The sequence below is a fragment of the Pipistrellus hanaki genome (assembly GCF_964339955.1).
Source record: "Pipistrellus hanaki genome assembly, chromosome: 6".
Classification (NCBI taxonomy): domain Eukaryota; kingdom Metazoa; phylum Chordata; class Mammalia; order Chiroptera; family Vespertilionidae; genus Pipistrellus; species Pipistrellus hanaki.
Window position 1 is genome coordinate 17,863,811 of NC_140508.1, and position 23,902 is coordinate 17,887,712.

Consider the following 23,902-nt stretch of genomic DNA (forward strand, 5'->3'; position numbering starts at 1 on the left):
ATAGGATTTTGAGTGTACATTATTATTATTATTATTATTGTTGTTGTTGTTGTTGTTAATCCTCACACAAAGATACACTGGGTGGCCAAATTATTATGACCACCTGACGTTTGTAGGCAAATTAGCAAAACACTGTGTCATATGGGATATGGAAGCCAAAGGCCTGTTCCAACACCTTTGCTGTCTGTAGTTACCAAGATAAAATGTCTCCAATTCACAGAGGAATACAAGGATTGGACAGTTGAGCATTGGAAAAAAAGTCATATGGCCCGATGAATCACGTTTCCAGTTGCATCACGAAGATGTCAGAGTGAGAATTTGATGGAAACGGCATGAACGCATGCACCCCACATGCATGAGTACAACCCTTCAAGCTGGTGGGGACAGTGTTATGGTTTGAGGCATGTTTTCTTGGCATGATTTGTGCCCTTTCATTTGTGTGGAACAACATCTGAATAACACAACATCCCTAAGTATCATTGCTGATCAAGTTCATCCTATCATGTTGATGGCGTATCCCAATGGAGATGGCTTCTTCCAACAAGATAATGCGCCATGCCACTGTGCTGTATTGTGCAGGAGTGGTTTCAAGAACATGAGGGAGACTTTACCTTGCTTAGATGGCCCCCACAATCATCAGATCTCAATCCAATTGAGCATTTGTGGGATGAAGTTAAAAGAGCCATCAGGCAGCTGGTTCCACAACCATCAAATCTCACAGACTGGACAGTGCTATTCATCAGGCATGATGTCAGATTCCTCGCATCACCTTTCAACATCTCATGGAGTCAATGCCAAGAAGAATCGCCGCAGTATTGAAGGCAAAAGGTGGCCCAACAAAGTACTGATGGGGTGGTCATAATAATCTGGCCACTCTGTATTTCTTCCATTGATTTTTAGAAAGAGTGGAGGGAGAAGGGGAAAGGGAGAAAAAGAAAGAGAGAGAAACATCCATGTTAGAGAGACACATTGATTGGCTTCCTTCTGCATGTGCTCCAACTGGGAATCCAACCTGCAACCCAGGTACATGCCCCTGACCAGGAATCAAACCCATAACCTTCTGTGCATTGGCGACGCTTCAACCACTGGGCAGCACTGGCCAGGGCGAGTGTACATTATTAGTAAAGTTTTCCTCATTATTGTATAAGTTGTTAGAAGTCTAGTATAAAATATTTTTAAATGTTAGAACACTAACATTTTCATTAGAAAATGAATATATATATTTTTATTAATGTGGAGAATTCCTGTACTAAAAAAATTAGAAGAAAGTAGGCTGACTAAATGGGTATTCAAAGGTACAAAAAGCTTTATTTGTAATCTCCACTTTTACCTCGCATACTAGGACAGTGTCTCAGTGCCTTTTGAGAGAAGAGTCTTAAACATTTAAGTTTAAAGAGCTTCTCACATTTGTGCTCAGTATAACTTACTTTTTCAGATTCATTTTTTCCTCTTCAAATGGTGTAAATGAAATTTGCTTTACTGGTCTACCACTGTCCATCCTTGCTTGCTCGAGCTCCCCCTGACACCGCTGTTTTCGTGGGGTTCTCCCAGTGGTTCACTGCTGCCTCCCATTAGTCTCCGAGGCTGCAGTGGGAACCGTTGCCTGAGTGCTTCTCATCTGAGATGTTCAAGGCACTTTGTAGAACTTCTGCCACACAGGCCTTGGTGTGGCAGCACATTAGAAAGCAATGCCTGGCCGAAACCGGTTTGGCTCAATGGAGAGAGCATCGGCTTGGGGACTGAAGGGTCCCGGGTTCGATTCCGGTCAAGGGCATGTACCATGGTTGCGGGCATATCCCCAGTAGGGGGTGTGCAAGAGGCAGCTGATCGATGACTCTCTCTCATCGATGTTTCTAACTCTTTATCTCTCTCCCTTCCTCTCTGTACAAAATCAATAAAATATATTAAAAAAAAAAAAAAAAAAGCAATGCCTGCCATCCGGAAGAAATTTGTGATTGTTGGTGATGGAGCCTGTAACTAGACTTCCTTCTCATCATTTTGGCAAGGCCCAGTTAGTTCCCAGAGGTGTGTATATACCTACAGTGTTTGAGAACTATGTGGTCGAAGTGGATGGAAAGCAAGTAGAGTTGGCTTTGTGGGACACAGCTGGGCAGGAAGATTATGATCACTTGAGGCCCCTCTCCTTCCCGAACACCGGTGTTATACTGATGTGTTTCTCCATTGATAATCCTGATAGTTTAGAGAACATCCCACAGAAATAAACTCTGAAAGTCAAGCATTTCTGTCCCAACCTGCCCATCATCATGGTTGGGAATAAGAAGAATCTTTGGAATGATGAGCACTCAGGGCAGGAGCTAGCCAGATGAAGCAGGAGCCGGTAAACCCGGAAGAAGGTAGAGATATGGCACACAGCATTGGTGCTTTTAATTACATGGAGTGTTCAGCATAGACTAAAGCTGAGAGAGGGAAGTTTTTAAAATGGCCACGGAGCTGCTCTGCAAACCAGATGTGAGAAGAAAAAAACCTGGGTGCCTCATCTTGGGAAACCCTGGTGCCAGCACAACTTTTATGTGGTTCAACTGGAAGTGCTGTTTATTAAGCTTAGTGTATGATTATTGGCCTTCTTCTTTTATCTACTGGAGGCCCACTACACGAATTTGTGCACCAGTGGGGTCCCTCTCCTGGCCTGTGGGATCAGGCTGAAACCAGCTCTCCGACAATCCCCCAAGGGGTCTCAGATTGCAAGAGGGCACGGGCCAGGCTGAAGGACCCCAATGGTGCACAATCAGGCCGGGGAGTGATGTGAGAGGTCTGCCAGCCGGGGATGGACAATGGGAAGCCTCCAGGGCATGTCTGGCCTGTCTTGCTCAGTTCCTATCGGCAGGACCCCAGCAGCAAGCTAACCTAAAGTCAGAGCATCTGCCCCCTGGTGGTCAGTGCAAGTCATAGCGACTGGTTGACTGGACAACTGTCTGCCCCCTGGTAGTCAGTGCATGTCATAGCGAGCAATTGAGAGGCCTTAGCATACATTAGCATATTATACTTTGATTGGTTGAACAGACAACCTGGCAACCAGGCACTTAGCATAAAAGGCTTTCATTATATAGGATAATTTACCTATATAATTTACCGAATTACAAATCAGAAATCATCTTGCTACCAGTATTTAGAAGCCAACCATGATTATTAATGATGTCCAACCCACCTGACACACTGGGTCCTCTGACACCCCTCTCACAGCCCTCCTCGGCACTCACACCTGATACACCAAGGAATTTCTTAACTTCTTGCTTCTTTCTAGAAAGAGAATTAGGCTGTAACTACTTTATAACTAACACATCTTGCCTGTCATCTGTCAGCTGCAAGATACCCTAGTGAGTCACCACTTCTGAAACTTTCTCCTGAACAGACTTCATTGGCATAGCTCTGTAGTGGGCATCTAGTGTTTGTAAAATGTGCTCAGCCATCCAGTCCAGGACTTGTTTGCTGGGATATTTTTGATTACTGCTTCAGTTTCATTACTGTTTCTACCTATTCAGGTTTTCTCATTCTTCCTGATTCAGTTTTGGAAGATTGTGTATGTCTAGGAATTTGTCCATTTCATGCAGGTCATCCAGTTTGCTGGCATATGGTTGTTCATACTATGTCCTTACAATCCTTTGTATTTCGATTATGTCACCTGTTATTTTGCCTGTTTCATTTCTGACTTTATGTAGTTGGGTCCTTTTTTTATCTTGATAAGTCTGATTAAAAGTTTGTCAATCTTGCTTATCTTTTCAAAGAACCAGCTCTTGGTTTTATTGATCTTTTGTTTTGTTTTGTTTTGTTGTTGTTTTTTAGTCTCTATGTCATTTATTCCCACTCTGATCTTTATTATTTTCTTCCTTCCACTTACTCTGTACTTTTCTTGTTGTTCTCTTTCTAATTCTTTTAGTTTTAGGGTTAAACTGTTTATTTGAGCTTTTACTTATAGCTTGAGGTAGGCCTGTGATGCTGTGAACTTCCCTCCTAGGACTGCTTCTGCTATTTCTTATATATTTTGGATTGTTGTATGTTCATTTTCATTTGTTTCCAGGAAGTTTATGATACCTTTCTTGATCTCATTGGTAATCCATTCATTGTTACATACTATTTAGCCTCAGTGTGCTTGAATGTTTTTGAGTGTTTTTTTATTGTAGTTGATTTCTAGTTTGATGCCATTGTGATCTGAGAAAATGCTTGATATGGGATTTCAGTCTTCTTGAATTTGTTAAGAATTTTTTTTCTAGCATTTAAGAATGTTCCATGTGCACTTAAGAAGAATACCACTTTTGTATGAAATGCTCTGTAGATATCAATTAAATCTATCTGATCTATTGTTTCATTTAAGTTTGCTATTTCCTTGTTGATTTTTGTCTGGAATAACTATCTAGTGATGTCATTGGGATGTTAAAGTCCCTTACTATAACTGTATTGCTATCGATTTCTTCCTGAAAGTCTTCCAAGACAATTAAAAAAATATATAGGTACTTCTATATTGGGTGTCTATATATTTACAAGGGTTATATTTTCTTGTTGTAGCAAAACCTTTAGTGTAGTGATCTTTGTCTCTTTTATGGCCTTTGTTTAGAAGTCTATTTTGTCAGACCTAAGTATTGCCTTGTTAATGTCTCGGGAAATTGTTCTGCAAATTTTTTGTAAGGTTTTTGTTTGTTTATTTCTGTTGCTAGTGAAATGGACAGTTAGCACAATATTTAAACATAAATGGACCATTAAAAGTGCTATTGCTAAGGATGTAAAAGAAACTATGATCACAGGCCATTGAAGAGGTAAAGAAAACCCAAAACTGTTGTTGATTTGAATAAAGGAAAAGCAGTTAGCCTGTGACAGCATTTCAGAGGCGTGATAAGGGAAAAAGCCACGATACTGCATGCCAGCTTCCTGAAAGACACCCCTAGAATGAGTGCTGGAAGTGATTCATTTAAGGCTAGTAGGGGGTGGTTTGATGAAGTTAAGAAAAGAAGTGTTTGCTTATAGATTAAACAATATATTAGACATCTAAGCCAAATATTACAATTTTACATCTAAGAAAGGTTAAAATAGGGAATCATTTAGGGATCTGGTACAAAGTAATTCAATTTACATTATTTCTAATGGGAAAAAATGATTCAGTCTTCAAGCAGATTGATTCTTGAACAGCCTTCTGGAACTGAATTAACACATTGAGGATGGATCATGAGAATTCTCGCTTATACTAGTATTACACAGTGTTTTACAAAGTATCATGCTTCAAAAAGATATTATCTTGTAAGAACATGTAATAAATAACTTCAAAATGCAATAGGTATTTAATTTTTAAGCATGCCTTTAACATTTATGTAAAACGTTTTTTGTACTCGTTCAATAGAAACTTATTTGGTCACTGGGTAACGCTAGCAATAAAACTACTGGTCCGCAATGTGTTAAGTTTAAGAACTGAGGTTCCACTGTATACCCAATTCCAGTAATGGCAAACAAGTGGTCTTGTACCTCACTGTATGTCAGACACTATATTGTTTTGCTAAGCATTTCTTGGTGAAACAGGAAATTAGGTAGATGGTATTGTCTCTCTTTCTCTACCTTCTGATTGCCCAACTCCTTTTCCTTTTGAATTTTTCTTAACTGTATTTACAGCAAAACTAATATTAAGTTGATATAATTTACCCTGCTTTGTCAAGAACATAAGATTTAAAAAAAAAAACTACAAAAAAAATGGAAAGCAGTCATTAGAGAGTTAAACTCGGATCGCTGTTCACAATGCTTGTTTATATCTAAGTATAGTGATATTTTTCATTCCGTGGAAGTTAGCTTTTTCATTTAGGCAAATCTCTCCTGCATAAGTAAGTATTCACCTGCGGGAGAATAACCAGGCATAGTTTGATGTTTTTTTTTAATCTAAGATAAAGTAATTATAAAAATTCCCTTTCATGGTCATAAAATAAGTAAAACATGTTGTCTCTTAAAGTTTCTAACTTATAAGAAGAAAAATGTGTTTCCCTTTCCTGTGTGCAGGCCCCTCGTTCAGAAGCTCTCACCATTCTTGGTTCTCTCGTCTGCTTTCCCAATGTATACCAGAAGATCCCTCTGCTGCAGTCTGTGCCGGAAGTTGGTGAAGTCATCACAGGAACCGAAGATGTCAAGGTACATAATGCACCTGACTAAATCTCAAGTTTAAAACTTTACCATTCTAGCTCAATGGCTGTCTCTTCCATTATTACACAGTGACCTGATTATCTAAAAGTTTGTTATATCATTTAAATGTTTCAATAGATGTGTTTTTTAGAGAGCTGTTTTAGGGAGATTAAATGTATGAGATTCAGAGAATACTATAGTTAAAACTGATAGGCTCCTCAGGTATTTTTTTTATTAGATCTGTTTAACATGCCTTTGGTTCATAACTATGTAACGAATCATCCTTTATAATAATTTTATTGGTTTAATTATGCTGCATTAGTGCATCAAATGAATTTATTTAAAACAATAATTGAATAAGCTAAATATTCAATTTCATTGCTGACCTGATTAATTCCTACTAATAATTCGAAATTCCAAATTATTCCTTAGCGAATAAACGTAAACATTTGTTCTCTCCTCCGCTGATTTGGGTGCAAACAAATGTGCATTTCAAATCCCAGAATTGATCAATCTATCTACCTGTAGCTTATAATTACAATAAATAATTGAGTGTGCTATATGTAATCCAATTAAAGTAAAAATAAAACCCGGGATTTCCTATCTGGAAGTCTCGCTGGCTTTGCTACATTTTTGTTGTGTGTCCAGGAATTCTGTTGTCTAGACCAGCTTAGGTGCCCAGGGGCCCCCCCTTAGTCCTCTAGGGTTTCCTCCCCCAGGTTCGCGGGTCCGTTAGGAGCTCCTAACTGCCTGTAACAGTCAGAACATGTGGGAAACCAACTACTAAACATATTTTTTATTTTACTTAATTGTGTTTTTTTTTAGCATTACCTCATAAATATTTTACTGAAGAATGCCACAGAGGAACCAAGTGAATGTGCAAGGTAAGTGTTGAATAAAATGTAAACAATTTTACATTTTTATGATATACATGTGTGTGTAAACACAATGTTACTAAACACATTCTTTCACATAACCCTTACACTGAAAAGTATAACAAATATTATATCAGGAAAAATGCTTCACTTAAATTTTTCTAGTTTCCAGTATGATTCGTTCATTGAGTTATGATTTATTTAGAAACATATTTCTTAATTTCCAAACATGGTTATTTCTATTTTTTGCTACTGATGAGTTAATTGCATTGTGGGTCAAAAATGCTGTATGCCTGATAATAGTCTTAGAAATTGTTGAAATTTGCTTTATGACCCTATTTCTAGTCAGTTTTTGCAAATGTCTCATACATGCTTGAAAAACAGGACATGTATACATTGTTCTCCAGTTGTTGGGTATAGTATTCTAGATGTGTCTAATGAATTTTTTAATATAATTCTAAGTTGTATAGAATTTTGTGGATTGAATAGAGTCTGGGTTAATCTGGGGGAAAATAATGTTATTAATTTTTTTAATTGTGTCCTTTAAATATTCCATAATTTTTTTCACTTGATCATTTACTGAGAAAAATACATTAAAGTTTCCCTCTGTATCTGTTCATTTTTTGTTTTATATATATTTGAAGCTATGTTATTAGCTGCAAAGAACTTGAGTTAGATCTATAGTGAATTAAATCTTTTATATTTATGTAGTGATCCTTTTGATCTCTAAGGTTAATTTTTTATCTTAAAGACCACTTGTCTGATATTGATCCAGCTGTTTTTTAATAATAATTTCTATCCTTTTAAATTTAATCATTCTGTATTCTTCTCTTTTAAATTCTCTTTTTGCAAAAACTGTAGATCTTTCATCTTTTTTTTTTTTATTTTGTTATTGGCCTTTCCCAGTATTTCATTTTCTCCCTTTTCTTGCCTTCATTTCCCCTCTCTTATTTTTTCTTCCTTTTTTCTTCCTATTCATTCTTCTTTACTTCCTTGTTTTCTTTTTCTTTTTTCTCTTTCTTTTTTTTCAGATTATTTTTCCACATTCTATTTATTATACCTGTTTTTTTAGAAGTCGGTTCTTTTAAAGGTTACCTTAGAAATATTAATATGCATACTTATCTTACTAATTCTGAAATTAGTCTATCTTTACCCTCAACATTGCCAGTTCTTAAAACATAGTCTTCTGATTTTGCTTCTCCACTACTATACCTGCTCTTTCCCTCTTCTCCCTAAACCTTTGAATGTTAGAGTGACTTGATTCTTCTCTCTCCATGACCTTCTACAATAGATGTTCTTATTCATTCTAATCAGAAATTAAATTCCACCTACCTGCTGATGATATTGAATTTATTTACCTGGATCCTACTGGGAACCCATAATATATTCAGGCTTATATATTAAACTGCTTACTTAATATCTCAACAAGGCTGTCTTAGCATATCCAAAGTTAACACACTGTAATAAACCAATAAGTCTTCTGACTGTCTCCCAGACTGCATCTTAGTAAATGGGACCATCTTCTAACTAGATTTTTTAAACCAGAAGTTTGGGGAAAATTCTTTATTTTTCCATTTCCCTTAACCACCATATTGAACTCTTCAACAAGTGTTGACAGTCCTTTTTTTTAAACACTTTTTATTGAGTGTATTCTGTCATATTTCTTTAATAGAAATGATATGGTCAGTCTTTCTTATTTGTATATAAAAGGAATCAGACAGTGAAATTAAGGGAATATAAGTATAGATAAACACGCAGACTGAAATATGATTGAGATTTCAAATAAATGGAGGAGTCTTAAGGAATATAGTATACTTGTGAGTGATGATTTAGAAAAATGAAGAAAAAAATTAGAAGTTTTGTTGTATAAATTAGAGTGGTATGAGATGATACTAAACAGGAGAGTGTGTTGGAATATAGAGGAGAGTAAAAGCAGTATTGCCATTAGCTAAAAAAAAAAAAAAAAAAAAAAAAAAAAAAAAAAAAAAGAAAAGGAAAAAAAAAGAGTCTTGGTAGATAAAACTCATTAAGGATCACAAAGGACATATTTGGGATACAGAGAATCTTAATTGGCAAGAACACGTAGGCTTGAGGAATAATTGAGAGTATTAGAATTGGAAGATGCTAAATGGGAATGTTAAATAACAAATTTCAAAGAGAGAAAATAGCATGGAAGCTATTTTACAAGCTGGTGTGGCTTTACAATTCAAAGCAAGTGAGAGTAGTTTAGATTATAAAACCATTTTATGGGTCACAAATGTTCTCCATAATACAGAGCTGATAGTTACAGAGTAATGCAGGTCCTAGGAATGAGAGATCTTTGCCCTTAACAAATTACCTGTGACTAATAGGTTAATGGGTTGTAAAAAAAAAAACCATTCATATACTAGTACACACACTCCTAAACATATACACACATACACACAAAGAAAGAGGCTCTTAAAATGGTAAAAAATGAAATCTTTTATATAATTCCAAATTGTATAGATTTTAGTGGATTGAACAGAGTCTGGGTTAATTTGGGGGGATATAAAAAGTGTAGAGTACCTGGGAATATAGAGTAATATATGCCAACTAAGATGCAAAGTACAGTTTCTAGATGAGAATAAGCAAAGGAATTAGGCAAGAGAAGAGATAGGTTGAGGACCACTAGCAGAGTCACCTAAGACCATCAGAAAACAAAGATATTTACATTACGATTCATAACAGTAGCAAAATTAACAGTTATGAAGTAGCAATAAAAATAATTTTATGGTTGGGGGTCACCACAACATGAGGAGGAACTGTATTAAAGGGTCACGGCATTAGAAAGGTTGAGAACCACTGGTTTAGACAGTTCTGTCCAGGAAGGAATAGCCAGGGTTAAAATAGTGTGGAACTCCTGGTAATGCTGGTGTTGGAGAAACAGAAATGGCCGAGCATACTTTGTAAACTGAGTCGCACTGCTTTACTGAGTGAATTTTGGTAGAAGGTGACACAATCTTCAAAGGATTTTTAATGTGTTTGTTCTAATGCACTTAGTCCATCCTAATTTAAAGAGGTGAAAATCCAATGAAACTTGGTGGTTTTAAAACCTCAAAATATGATTTTAATTGTGGCATTATATTGAATACAAATGAACTTTCAGTGTAGCGAGCTGAGCAGTATGTCCATTGTGATTGGCACTGGATGTGACCTCTTTTTACAAAGAACAGATACATGTTACAGCCAATGTCTGACTCTGAGCAGTGGTTTGAATCCACTTTTTGTTCTGAAAATAAGTAGTTTGGGGAGCAAATATTTTAATTGTGTGTATGTCAGCATTCAGAAAAAAAGATAACAGGCATATGACTTTTTGGTTATTATAAAAGATAGTTGAATATATCTGTTCCAAAGAAAATTATTATTTAAAATTGATTTATAATTGAGAAAGGTAATTTGTAAAGGACTGTGCAACTCAGAAACTATTTTGTCTTAATACATTGCTTAAGAGAAATAATGGTGAAACTTTTTTTGAAAGTTATATTCAAATATTCTTTACAGTAAAATATAGGATCTGTCTTCTATTTGTGATAGGTATTTTAAGGAAAACAATTACAAACTCAATTTCTAACATCCTCATTTTTTATTTTTCCTCAAAAATATCTCAAAGCAGTAAAATGTACTTAAAATTAGTTTTAACAAAAATAGGTTACTATGTTGATGGGCTATGACATTAAAAGAAAATAAACCATTTATTTTATTAAATATTGAATTACTAACCATTCTCAATATTTCTAATTGTCCTGAAAACTGGTCTATTTAAGGTACCTTACCTTTTTTTCCTCAATAAGAACATTTTGTTAATGTAAATTTTGCTATTTTTAAAAAATATTTTGTCATTTGAAAATACCAAGAAAATTTGGTTTGGGAATTATATTAAAACATGAAATTTCATTGCAAGTCTCCCTCCTTTTTTTTCCTGAAAAGATGCATTGCCATTTGCTCCCTCGGGGTCTGGATATGTGAAGAACTTGCACAGTGCACGAACCACCCTCAGCTGAAAGAGGCCATCAATGTGATAGGTGTCACTTTGAAGGTATTACCAGCTCATAATGTACATTTGACATTAAGCCATATTCTAGGTTTTCAACCAGTTTTTATTTGAATTAGCCCCATTTCCCCCCCTCCCCTTACCAAGAGGGTGTTTTTAAAAAATATATTTTTATTGATTCAGAGAAAGAGAGAGAGATAGAAACACCAATGATGAGAGAGAGTCACCAATCGACTGCCTCCTGCACACCCCTCACTGGGAATCGAACTGTGACCTCCTGGTTCATAGGTCAGCACCCAACCACTGAGCCATGCCAGCAGGGCACCAAAAGGGTATTTTTAATTTAAAAATATATATTTTTTCTGAGAGCCATGGTGAATGTTCTGTGAGGTTCTCAGGAGAGGCCACCAATGGCTGCTTCCTAACTGGCCACTACAACTGGCCCTCCAGTCTGAGCATTTCTAGACCAAGTTCAGTGGCAAATTGGGTTCCCCTGGTGGCTGGGCTTTTCCTGTGGCAAGCAGGACACCTGGTGGGAATGACAATAAAATGGGATTTTGTGCACTGGCCTCAGATGTGGGAAAAGGAGAGATATAAGAGTCCTGGTTATGACCTTGAGTGCTTACAGTCCAGCGGGCTTTGGGCACTCTTAGGGCATTCTTTCTGCCTTTGCTTTGCTAATGAAAAGAAGAATTGCCATTTACTGAGTACTCATACTGGGCCTGATTCATGCTAACATCTCTGAATGCTTTCGTTAACCTTCATGACAGCACTGAGGTAGATGTCACAATCCCTGTGTCACTCCAAGGGAAAGCAAGGCCAGGGAATTCAGATCGTGATCCCACAGCCATGCAGGCTTAAGTGATGGAACCAGCACTGCGAGCTGATCTGTGTGGCATGAAAGACAAAAGTCAACTTTTTCATGCACTGTGAGGCCACTTTTTAAACCAGAGCTCAAATTCTGCTGCGTCCTTTCCTGGCTTCTGCTTAGAAATGATGGTACGAATTTTAGCATTGCTGCTAGTACCTCCCCGGAATGAAGGTTTGTGGCAGTACTCCATTGCTAGGTAATTGCCCATTTCACAGTGGAGAAACTGAGGTGCAGGGGAGTTAAAGAACTTGTTCCAAGTTCTAGAGCAAGCATGTCAAACTCACAGCTGGCAGGCTGCATGCCTCATGGCGGGCCACGAATTTGACATGCTTGCTCTAGAATGACAACCTGGCCATGCTGAATCCTGAACTGTCTGTCTATCACCCACATCCAGGCTCTTGCCTGCCCTTCTCTGCTGTCCGCCACATGCTGCTCTAATAACAGCCATGGCAGCTGGCGCTTGTGACAGTCATCACCAAGCCATCGACAGCCCCTTTGCCGCCTTTGGTGTGTCAGCCCCACAAGATAACGCCAGTGTTCCCCTGCCCGCGTCTCAGCATCCAGCCCTCTGGTCTGGCCCCTGCCTTCCCTGGCAGCCTGATTTAATGGCAACCCTCCTTACCCACCACTCTTCCTGGCCAAACTCAATGCTCCTGTTCCCTAGGTGTGCCCTCTGACCACCTCCCTCTGTCACCCTGTCCTCTCCCTTCCCTCCTCAACATCACTTGGGATTGCCCTTTGCATCTTGAGAGCTGGAAAAATGCTTGCTGGCGATCCCTGTGGAGAGAAATGGAAAATTAATTAAACCAAGATTATCACTTAGGAGTGCTCTCTCAGTTCTGAGAAGGGGACTGAACCCTGACCTTCGTCATTGTGTTTAATCCTTAGAACTATCCCATAGGTGAAGGGTTATTGCCAACTCTGCTGTTCAGATGAGGAAAATGAGTTTAGTGAGAATAATAGAGCTTGTCAGGGTCAAACCCAAGATACTCCGGCCTCATGTCTGGGCTTTGTCACAAATGTGCAGGACACTCCCGCTGACTCCCAAACCATGGAGAGATATTCACGTATAAAAGAGGAAAAAGTTGGGTATCAATTGTGTATTTTAGATTCCAGTTCATTTTTTTAATATTTTACTTTTTCAATTCTAAGATCTGTTTTTCAAATTTGAATTTTTCTTAATCTAGAAATGTATATTTAATGTAATGTGCCCACCCATCTTTACCCCTTTCCTGGAAAAAACGTTAATAATTTGAAATTATCTTGAAATTAAGGAGATGTACAGATGTATATATTTATGTAGTATAGAAGAGAGATGGAAAATGGTAACAAGAGGAAAAGAATATGAGGGCTTATATTTTTTCTTTTTATTTATACAAATTTTCAAAAATTTCTATAAATATGAGGAAAAACATAAGGCAACAGAAAAATATGTACCTGTCCTTAACTCTGTCACAAGTATTCCAGCACAGTGCATGATGTGGATCTGCCACTCCTGTACATTCTGTTATTGTTTCCATTTTAGAAATAAAAGAGAAGGTGACTAAGGAAAATCAAGGAACCTCTCTTCTCCAGTTTGAATGAAGTAGTCTTTAAAAAATGTATAAAAGATCAATGAAAACCAAGAGCTGTTTCTTTTAAAAGATAAAAAGATTGGCAAACCTTCAATCAAACTCATCAAAAAGAGAGAGGGTAGGAGAGAGAGAGAGAGAAAGAGGACCCAAATAAACTCAGAAATGAAAGCAAAAAAGTAACAACTGATTCCACAGAAATACAAGGGATTTTAGAAAAATATTAACAAATGATTGTATGACAACAAATTGGACAATCTGGACAAAATGGATAAATTCCTAAAAACGTGCAATCTTCCAAAACTGAATCAGGAACAATCAGAGAATCTGAATAGACAGATTACAACTAGCGAAATTGAAGCAGCAATAAAAACACTCTCAACAAATAAAAGCCCTGGACCAGATGCCTTCACAGGTGGATTTTATCAAGTAATCAAAGAACTAACACCTATCCTTCTCAAACTTCCAAAAAATTCAAGAGGAGGGAAGACTCCCAAGCTTATTTTAAGAGACCAGCATTACTCTAATTCCAAAACCAGATAAAACCATGACAAAGAAAGGAAGTTGTAGGCCAATATATCTGATGGACATAGATGCTAAGATCTCAACAAAGTATTAGCAAATCGGATCCAACAATATATTAAAAAGATCATACACCATGACTAAGTGTGATTTATTCCAGGGATGCAAAGCTGGTATGATATTCACAAATAAATAAATGTGATACATTATATACACAAATTGGAAGTCAAAAACCACATGATCACATCAATAGACACAGAAAAAAAGCATTCAACAAAATCTAACACCTTTTTTTGATAAAAACTCTCAGCAAAGTGGAAATAGAGAGATCATATCGCAACATAATGAAGGCCATATATGACAAACCTATAGCCAACATCACACTCAAAACCTAAAACCATTTCCCCTTAGAACAGGAAGAAGACAGGGATGTCCACTTTCACCACTCTTATTCAACATAGTGCTGGAAGTCCTACCCACAGGGATCAGACAAGAAGAAGAAGTAAAAGGCATCCAAATTGAAAAGAAGGAAGTAGAATTCTCATTATTTGCATATGATAAGATATTGTACATAGAAAACCCTAAAGACTCCACCGGAAAACTACTAAATTTAATAAATGACAGACATAGTAGATCAGCTCAGACATCCATTAATGTCATAAAGAAACAATAGCAGGGGAACAGGATTAAACGGAAGAGCTAGAGGGGGTGGACTGCAACTTTGTGTGGGTATGGTACTGTGTTTCCCCGAAAATAAGACATCCTCCGAAAATAACACCTAGCACATGGAAAGATAAGACATCCCCTGAACATAAGACCTAGCGCAACTTTGGGAGAAAAAATTAATATAAGACACTGTCTTATTTTCGGGGAAACAGGGTAGCTGTGCTATGATCTGAAAGATGTGACAGCATCAGCTGAATGCAGATCTGGAAAATGAGTGCCCCAGCCATACAAGGAGCAGTGTAAAGGTACTGGGGCAGACGTAAGCCAGAGTGTTTGAGGGCTGAGAGATGCCCATGAGAATCAGGTCATCTGAGGCCTGGATGGCTGATTGACAGTGTGAAGAGCCCTTGAGTGCAGATGTTCTTACCCTGGGTTTACCTTGCACCTGTCAGGAAGGGGTAGTCAGTAACTGTTTATTCTGTAGAGTTAAATTAATCACCTTCTTCCTTATCCTCTAAATTCATCACTGAAGTGCTAAAGGTTAGCTTTTCTGTGTTGTTTGTGTGGTATCCAAGTCAGTTGGTGTCTGCTTCATGTGACTTGGAGCTCCTAAGCTACATATCCAGAGGTTTCCCTAGACAGGGACACAGAGTCATTGGCAAAGGTATAGGTGGCAGTGTGGCCCAAGGTTCTGGCCAGGGTGCCCTGCCTTTCATGCACCCTCAGCCATCAGCCTTTGTAGGGGTTAACCCTTTGACATGCCATCTCACAAGAAATTTAAGCAGCTAGAGGACCTTGGACACAAGCAGGTTCAGGAAACATACACAAAGTATTGAATATATCATAACTCATGAGTCTTGTTCTGGTAGTCCCAAATTTTTCATATTTTTTTTATGTTACATATGTGGTTTAAGTTTAATTTCCTAGGATAGAAAGTCATTTGATCATTCCATTTCTCCTTTTGTAAAATAAAGTAAGCATCTATCATAAAGAGCTGTCGAAGATTTTTCAACGCTAAAATTATTATCTTGTAAAAGGTTCAGCAGCAGATATTCAATAATGCACTGAATTTAAATTTCCTATTAGTCAGCACTAGGATTTATGTGATCACATAAAAAAAAACTTTTGAAATTATGGTTTTAATTTCCAAATAATTAAATGATAGTTATTTGTTTCTACAGAATGCTGTGTAAATTAGTATAGCTAGTCTGGACATGAGGCAGTTATAGAATGGTCATCATGTATAAACTATATAGGACACATTTTTCACCAAAACAAAAATCCAAAGAAACCTGAAATACTAATTCAGAAGAATCTATGCATTCCTATGTTCATTGTAGTTTTATTTACAATAGCCAAGATTTGGAAGCAATCCAAGTGCCCATCAGTAGGTGAATGGATAAAAATAATGGATTGTGGTACATTTACACAATGGAATACTACTCAGCTGAAAAAAAAAAGAAAGAAAGGAAGGAAGGAAGAAAGAAACAAAGAAACAAAGAAATCTTACCCATTGAGACAATATGGATGGATCAGGAGAGCATTGTGCTAAGTGAAATAAGCCGGTCAAAGACAAGTAGCATATAATCTCATTCATATGAGATGTAATGGACAAAATGACTGACAAAATAGAGACAAACTGACTGACAGCTGTTGGAGTGAGGGTTTGGAGGTCTGGGTGGTGGTGGTAAAGGGATTAAAAAAAAAACAAAACCCAACCTCATGGACACAGACAACAGTGTGGTGATTGCAGGGGGCAGGGAGGAAAAGAGGAAATACATGAAGGAGGGTAAGGGGGATACCTGGTGATAGAGGGAGACTTGACTTGGGGCGGTGACAAGTGTACAGTGTACAGATGATGTGTTGTGGAGTTGTGTACCTGAAGCCTTTATAATTGTTAACCACTGTCACTCATTAATTCAATAAAGAGAAAAGAAAAAAACCGAAACAAGGAACTATATCTCTAAAAGGAGCTAGAGAGGAATAACTCATGTTCTTCCTTAGTAATAATGTACATGTTAAATGAGATTATTTAGTCTGGGGTTTTGTTTCCTTTCCTAGTTTCCCAACAAAATCGTGGCTCAGGCAGCCTGTGATGTTCTTCAGTTGCTGGTTTCCTACTGGGAAAAGCTTCAGACGTTTGAAACCTCTCTGCCTCTGAAAATTGCAGAAGTAAGTCTCTATAATGCTGAAGTATAAGCATTTCGTTTTGTTATATAGGGTCCCCCCCCAAAAAAATGTATACACACTTTAACAGCTGATAGCTTGATTTTCGAAATGAAATGTATTTTAATAAACACTGCCTTTATAATTTTCAAAGTGTGTGTATACTTTTTTTGGGACTTTGATTGTAGATACTCAATTAATTGTTAGAGAGCGAACTATTAAATTACCACGCAAGTCCTCAGCTGTGATTCCAGGCACTACGTAGAGCGCCACCAGTGTTCCAGCGCAGAGGCTTACACTTGGAGAGTTTGAAAGGCAGACACGACCACAACAAAGAGACCTTTGTGGCCTGGGCTTCATTCATCCCGAGTAATTTGGATGGTGCCAAGGAGGAGTAGGCAGCTAGTTAGGATGCCCTCTGTGTGTGTGGTGGGAGGAGCAGCAGGGAGTGGGGGCCTGCTGTGTAAAAACAGGAGTCTCTCCCAGACTGAAGGCCCCGACTGTGCTTCTGCCATAGCGTGATTGCCAGCTGTAATGAGATTACTGCTCTAATACCCTCTGTGAGGGTAACTAGTGAAGGAGAAGGACAGAGGACCAGGAAGAATCATCTCAGTTTAATGTCCTGGAGGTTGGTTGCATTGGGAATGCTTGCTTGTACTGGAGCAAGTACCCTCCCCCCGTAGGGGCCTGGTGGTAAATCACACCAGTTCCTGCCAGTTTGTATAGCTGTACTCTTTAAAACATGCCCAGTTCTTTAACATTTACCCTGTTTCCCCGAAAATAAGACAGTGTCTTATATTAATTTTTGCTCCCAAAGATGCGCTAGGTCTTATTTTCAGGGGATGTCTTATTTTTCCATGAAGAAGAATACGGTACACATTTATTGTTAGATGAAAATAAAGGAAATTTATTACCTGTATACGGTACGGTAGTGCGGTAGTTGTCAACACAAACCAGACAAACTGTGAATCCTACAGTATCAAGAATTTACCCATTTATTCAATGACAATCATGTCATCATCTTCTGGAACATCATCATAACAATCCAATTCCTAAATTTCCTGGTGAATTTCTTGTGACTCCATTTCTTTCAGAATCAGTGGACCAAATCTCTCATATTTAGCCTGAGGGGGGCCTTATTTTCGGGGGGATGCCTTATATTTCATTCAGAAGGAAACCTGTAAGTAGGTCTTATTTTCGGGAAACACGGTAGTGGCAACTCAAGGATATGTGGTTTGTTTCCATGTGATATTAGAGGGAGAGTGATATTGATTTATTTTTTTCTCAGCCCTAGACAAATTTCACCAAGGAAACCATGTTGTTCTCTCAGAGATACATCAAATATCACAAGTGATTTTTTTACCTTAAGTGGCCTAGAGGGAGAGAGAACGGTGGGCATAGGAATATAAGGTGCTACAAGATGGAATTGGGTTTTAGGGCAACCATATAAGTTACATCTACATGGAAGACCTTTGAACATAACGTGGTGCTGTGACTCTAGGAAAATAGTATGGAGCTGGGTAATTTATAAGAAAAAGAAATGGGAGCATTTTCGTAACTATTTTTGAAAGTATTTTTTGCTTTCTACGCAAGTGTGGAGACTGAAAATAGAAATTTTATGACTACAAATATAAATATTTCTTTCTCTGGGGCCCCCAATTTTGCCACCAACAGAATGGGATGAAGCCACATGGGAGTTTTACCATATGGCTTCCAAAAGTGCCACTATGGTCTATTTGACTGAGGATTTTTTTTTTTAATACAGATTCTTGTGGCCACAATTGCTTTTCTTTTACCAAGTGCAGAGTACTCCGCAGTGGAAACAGATAAGAAGGTAGGTGGCACACTGGCTAAGTTTTGCCTAGAGTCTGGTTTTTTTTAAATGTAAAACAGAGCTGAAACTGGTTTGGCTCAGTGGATAGAGAGTCGGCCTGTGGACTGAAGGGTCCCAGGTTCAGTTCCAGTCAAGGGCATGTACCTTGGTTGCTGGCACATACTCTGTGGGGGGTGTGCAGGAGGCAGCTGATCAATGTTTCTCTCTCATTGATGTTTCTGGCTCTCTATCTCTCTCCCTTCCTCTCTGTAAAAAATTCATAAAATATATATTTTAAATGTAAAACAGAAAGATAAATAGTATTACACGCAGGGATATCCTCTATAATATCTTTCTCTGTTAACCCTCGTCAAAATCTTATTCATTTATTCCTTTTTTTGTGTGTCCATTGAATAATTACTATTGTGCAGGGACAGTTCTGTTGTTTTTTATTGCCTTTAGTGAAGTTTAAGAGACTGCAGTGTAAGGTGCTGGGTCTGTTTCCTCTTCCAGTTCATTGTGTCCTTGCTCCTCTGCCTCCTGGACTGGTGCATGGCGTTGCCGGTGAGCGCCCTGCTCCGCCCGGTGTCCACAGCCCTGGAGGAGCAGCACTCACGCAGAGCCCCTTTGCTGGATTACATCTACAGGGTGAGTCTTGGTTGGGCCTGGAGAGCATGGAGTATGGGAATCACCAAAATAAGTTTTATGCATTTACCTATTTATCAATGCCCTTTTGAAAAGAATTTATTGGGCTAGAGGGGGGGAGCATGTAAAAGGAACAAATAATTTAGGGAGGGAAAACAGGACAGATACAATTATAAGAGGCATTGGTTACCATGTGAAAGATGCATGCATTTTTACATGACTGTCATCTTAAAACAACTGCTGTTTTGATCAAATCCCCCAATTTTCACAGAACATGGTCCAAATCTACCTAACTTAAAGAAAACTGATTATATAGTAGGAATATACATAGCCTTAGTTTGAGAAAAATCTATTTTTCAAAGGAAGAAAAAAATATAGTGGTTCCAGTAATCTCTTAAAAGATCTTAAGAAATAAAGTAATGAAATGTATGACATCAAAATAATTACATCATCATTTCTTATAGTACATAAAATATTGTACTATTTTACCCCATAATCATGAGTAGATGTGGTATTTACTCTGGACCAGTGGTTCTCAACCTTTTTAATGCCGCGTCCCTTTAATACAGTTCCTCATGTTGTGGTGACCCCCAACCATAAAATTATTTTCATTGGTCTTAGGCTATACAGCAGCAGGGTCACCTAAGACCATCAGAAAACACAGATATTTACATTACGATTCATAACAGTAGCAAAATTACAGTTATGAAGTAGCAACGAAAATAATTTTATGGTTGGTGGTCTCCACAACATGAGGAACTGTATTAAAGGATCGCAGCATTAGAAAGGTTGAGAACCACTGCTCTGAACCCTTTATACTGTCCTTCTACACCAGGGGTCTTCAAACTACGGCCCGCGGGCCACATGCAGCCCCCAGGGGAGTCTGATCCTGCCCACCAGGTTTTTTGGGCAGTGAGCGCAGCCAAGGTGTTACAGTAGGGATTAGTAGTTCATATAGTCCGGCCCTCCAGCTCTCTGAGGGACTGTGATCTGGCCCCCACTTTAAAAAGTTTGAGGACCCCTGTTCTACACAGACTTCAGTCTGTCCTGTGATAGCCTTATGTATGTATGTATGTATGTATGTATGTATGTATGTATGTATTTAGTATTTGGGTGTCCATTCAATAATTACTATTATGTAGGACAATTCTGTTGCTTACTTATTTTGGTAATGGACCTTTGATAATAGTTGTTTTTTTTTTTAAAGATTCCATGTCATTAACTTTTATTTTAAAATGTATTGAATTAAAAAAATACCACTTAACCATGGTTGAAATTCTAAAAAGTATTGTGTATTTTATTTAAAATTCTTCACTAGATTTTGGTTGCTATGTTAGCTTTATAAACCTATTTGAGGCTGGCTTGACCCACTAAAGCAGCCACAATCATTTAAATTCATCTCTTTTTTTAAAAGATGTCTCTTAAAATTGCTTTATCAGTATAAAAGTCACCTCATAGTTAACATGATTCGCAAATTTATTGAATAACTCTTCATTGTATTTTTAAAGGAAACTTTCTGTTGAAATATAAATGCATCTAGAAAATTGCATCAATCATAAGAGAGAGCTAGGTGAATTTTCACAAAGTAAGCACACCTGTGAAACCTGATCCCAACTCTAGAAACAGACCATCTTTAGCCTCCCAGAAGCCCCCGCAGCACCTCCTCCTAGTCACTAGCTCCCTGTGTGTGTGGTGGTTGTTTATTTTGTGGCTTAGGCTGTAGCTAAGCTTCATCTCCCAAATTATTTCCTTCTACTACTTCTGTGGCCTTGGGTGGCCTGGAGCAGGACTTAGGTGTGTGCCACCATACAGAATGGCAAAATAGGCGCCTTTTTACTTTTTTTTTTTTTTAACTTGAGAATGTATTTATTATCATTGATGTGAAAGGAACAAATAAACTTGCTAATAGCAAGACTACGTTTCAGAATGGAAAGGATTTGATTTTTCAAGTATTACAAAGCAGGAGTCCTACCTCCTAAGGCAGCAGTCGCCAACCGGCGGTCCGCAGACCACTGGTGGTCCATGGCGTCCGAAAGGTTGGCGACCGTTGGTTTCAGGAAACCTTTGGAGCAGAGCGTTGTCCGTGGCACACATTCCCTTCTGTTTTCCACAGGTTCTGCACTGCTGTGTTTGTGGCTCAAGCACATACACCCAACAGAGTCACTACACACTGACCCTGGCTGACCTGTCATCCTCAGATTACGACCCCTTCCTGCCACTAGCAAACGTGATGAATTCTGAGCCAGTCCAGTATCACTCGTCAGCAGACCTGGGCAACCTGCTTACTGTTGAAGAGGGTGAGATTTTTTTTTTTTTTCAGAATATTAATTTTTGTGGGCAGAAAAAAGGAAAGATGATAGCCTTTTATCCATGCTTGCTGTGTTGTTTTTAATTCTAGTTGTTGAATTCCTGGTTTCTAGAGTTCTCTGTGAAAATTCTGCCTTTCTTGTTTTTCTTCTCTCTCTCTGTTTCTTCCCTACCCTTTCTTTTCTCACCTTAGTTAAATGTTGTGTTATTGAAGAACCATATGTCTCAGACCCATGGGACCCACAAGAACAGTTCATTTTCTATCCCCAAGGAGCTTTACATCTAACAAGAGAGACAGGATTAATACACAAGGACTCATTTGTGGACTGGTAGCACCATAGCGGCTTCCCATGGAGAAGGACCGAAGCCAGACTTAGAAGGATGGACAGACTCTGAAAGAAGACCGACTGTGAAGTGTTCCAGACTAAAATTATTGATTTTAGCCCTATTCGGTTTGGCTCAGTGGATAGAACGTTGGCCTGCAGATTTAAAGGTCCTGGGTTTGATTCTGGTCAAGGGCATGTACCTTGGTTGCAGGCACATCCTCCATGGGGGGTGTGCAGGAGGCAGCTGATGGATGTTTCTCTCTCATCGATGTTTCTAGTTCTCTATCCCTCTCCCTTCCTCTCTGCAAAAAATCAATAAAATATATTTTTTTTAAATAAATAATAAAATTATTGATTTTATGCTTTATTTCTAAGCTTAGAAAAATAAAATAAATATTTGGAATATATTTTTCAGAATTTGTAGAAGTCCTGGGCTTGTGTTTTCATTGATGGAATCTATATTTTATTTTTCAGGACACCCACAGGCAGTTGATTTAGCTGAAGACTGCCAGGGAAGAGCAATTCTTATTTTTTAAATATTCCCTTTTCTTACTTTTCAGTACCAAAAATAGTTTGGGCTTTTATTGGGTATGTCATGGTTTATGACTTGATTAGTGTGACTGTATGTTAATTTCCCATTGTAGAATTCAAACATGTTTCTTAAAATACAAATTTATATTTACCTCAAATCAAAAGTACAACCTATGTAAATAAAAGTAGAGGAAAGTTGCTTTATGTCTTGGACATTACCAAATTAGACCTTCATAGTTAGTGTCAGAGTCTGCTCTGCCATGTCATCATCTCATTGTTTTACATTTGACTCCTGAGTTGGCTGTACCTTTGTTGTTGGGACATTAAAGTTCTGATGGAGTATATATTCATATGGAGTGATAAGCATGAAGAAAATACACCTGTAGCATAGACAGAAAAAAAGGCATTAATAACTGTGATTTTAAGGGAATTATTTGAGGTATTTTTAAAGATTTTTCAGCTGTTTGGAAATCATGCATGTTTCTACCAGGAGTGAGAAAAAGAGATTAATTTTAGAGATTGCTATAGATGACCTCCTTTGCTTCTAAAAAAGGAGTATTTTTTAATATGAAATTTTTCTTTTGCATTATTGAATACTGATAATATCTTGTTTATTGAAATGCAAAAAAAAATCAAGAAGAAACCCAAGAAAAATCTGGACAGTTTTGTTTTCCTCAGTCATCATGTAGAATTTCTTAGATTTTAGGACCTGATTGTTTCTTTGTAGGATTTATACATTATAAGATTGGTATTTAATAAATAAGTTCATTGGATTTTCAGTGTCTGAGAGAGATGTTTAGTATGAAAAAGTTAATTTTCTTGTGGATTTAGATTAAATTAATAAAGTAGTTTTGTTAATTTAATTAATCATTTGACTTTATTAATATTTAATTAATGTTTTAATTAATATTTAATTTTTATGTTGTGAATTTAGAAAACAAGTATTTCCTAAACTTTTAAGCCTAGATTATAAATCTTAGTTTATTTTACTATATAGTGATTTATTTTTGTTCACATTAAAAGGTTTCATTTTAACTTGTTCTTAGATTAATGCACATTTTTTGTGTGTGAATGTGGTAGATGAAACTAACTGTTCTCAAACTTAAATGACTGTTTCAGTGCATATTTAGGGATTTAGTTTGTTTGCTTCTCCATTCTGCCTCAAACTTTTTACAAGGCTCACTTTTAGATGCCGTTTTCAGTTGTTCTATACATTTGAAGTTTTGAAAATTTTGTAAATCAGTTGCTCTTGGGCATTTAATCATCAAATACAAACTTAGTTAAAGCCTTCTAAGCATTTCCATGAATTACTAATATATCAGATTCTGTTAAATATTTAAAATGCCCTAACAACAAAACATAAATTGTCAAATGACCGTAAAGCCAATTGCAAGATATACGGGGTGGGGCAAAAGCATGGTATGGAAAATAATATAATAATTAAATAATAATACAAGTATAAACTTTATGTTTCATATACTCACAA

General features: G+C 37.5%; 1 protein-coding gene and 1 pseudogene across 7 annotated transcripts in view; both read left to right on the forward strand.

Annotated features, from left to right (window-relative positions):
* RALGAPA2 (Ral GTPase activating protein catalytic subunit alpha 2) overlaps positions 1-23,902 on the forward strand; it is a 280,255-nt gene that overhangs the window by 142,120 nt on the left and 114,233 nt on the right. For 5 of the 6 annotated variants that reach the window (XM_084887000.1, XM_084887001.1, XM_084887002.1 and 2 more), the window contains 7 exons: positions 5,992-6,120; positions 6,937-6,995; positions 10,935-11,043; positions 16,690-16,800; positions 18,560-18,628; positions 19,121-19,255; positions 21,366-21,549. In XM_084887000.1, coding sequence (XP_084743126.1) covers positions 5,992-6,120; positions 6,937-6,995; positions 10,935-11,043; positions 16,690-16,800; positions 18,560-18,628; positions 19,121-19,255; positions 21,366-21,549 — 796 coding nt within the window. Of the gene's footprint in view, positions 1-5,991; positions 6,121-6,936; positions 6,996-10,934; positions 11,044-16,689; positions 16,801-18,559; positions 18,629-19,120; positions 19,256-21,365; positions 21,550-21,752; positions 21,908-23,902 lie in introns of those variants that run through there. The other variant, XM_084887005.1, reaches the window with a different exon arrangement.
* On the forward strand, positions 1,928-3,901 carry LOC311624691 (transforming protein RhoA-like; annotated as a pseudogene). Its single transcript has 2 exons — positions 1,928-2,469; positions 3,896-3,901. The product of its transcript is annotated as a transforming protein RhoA-like (transcript).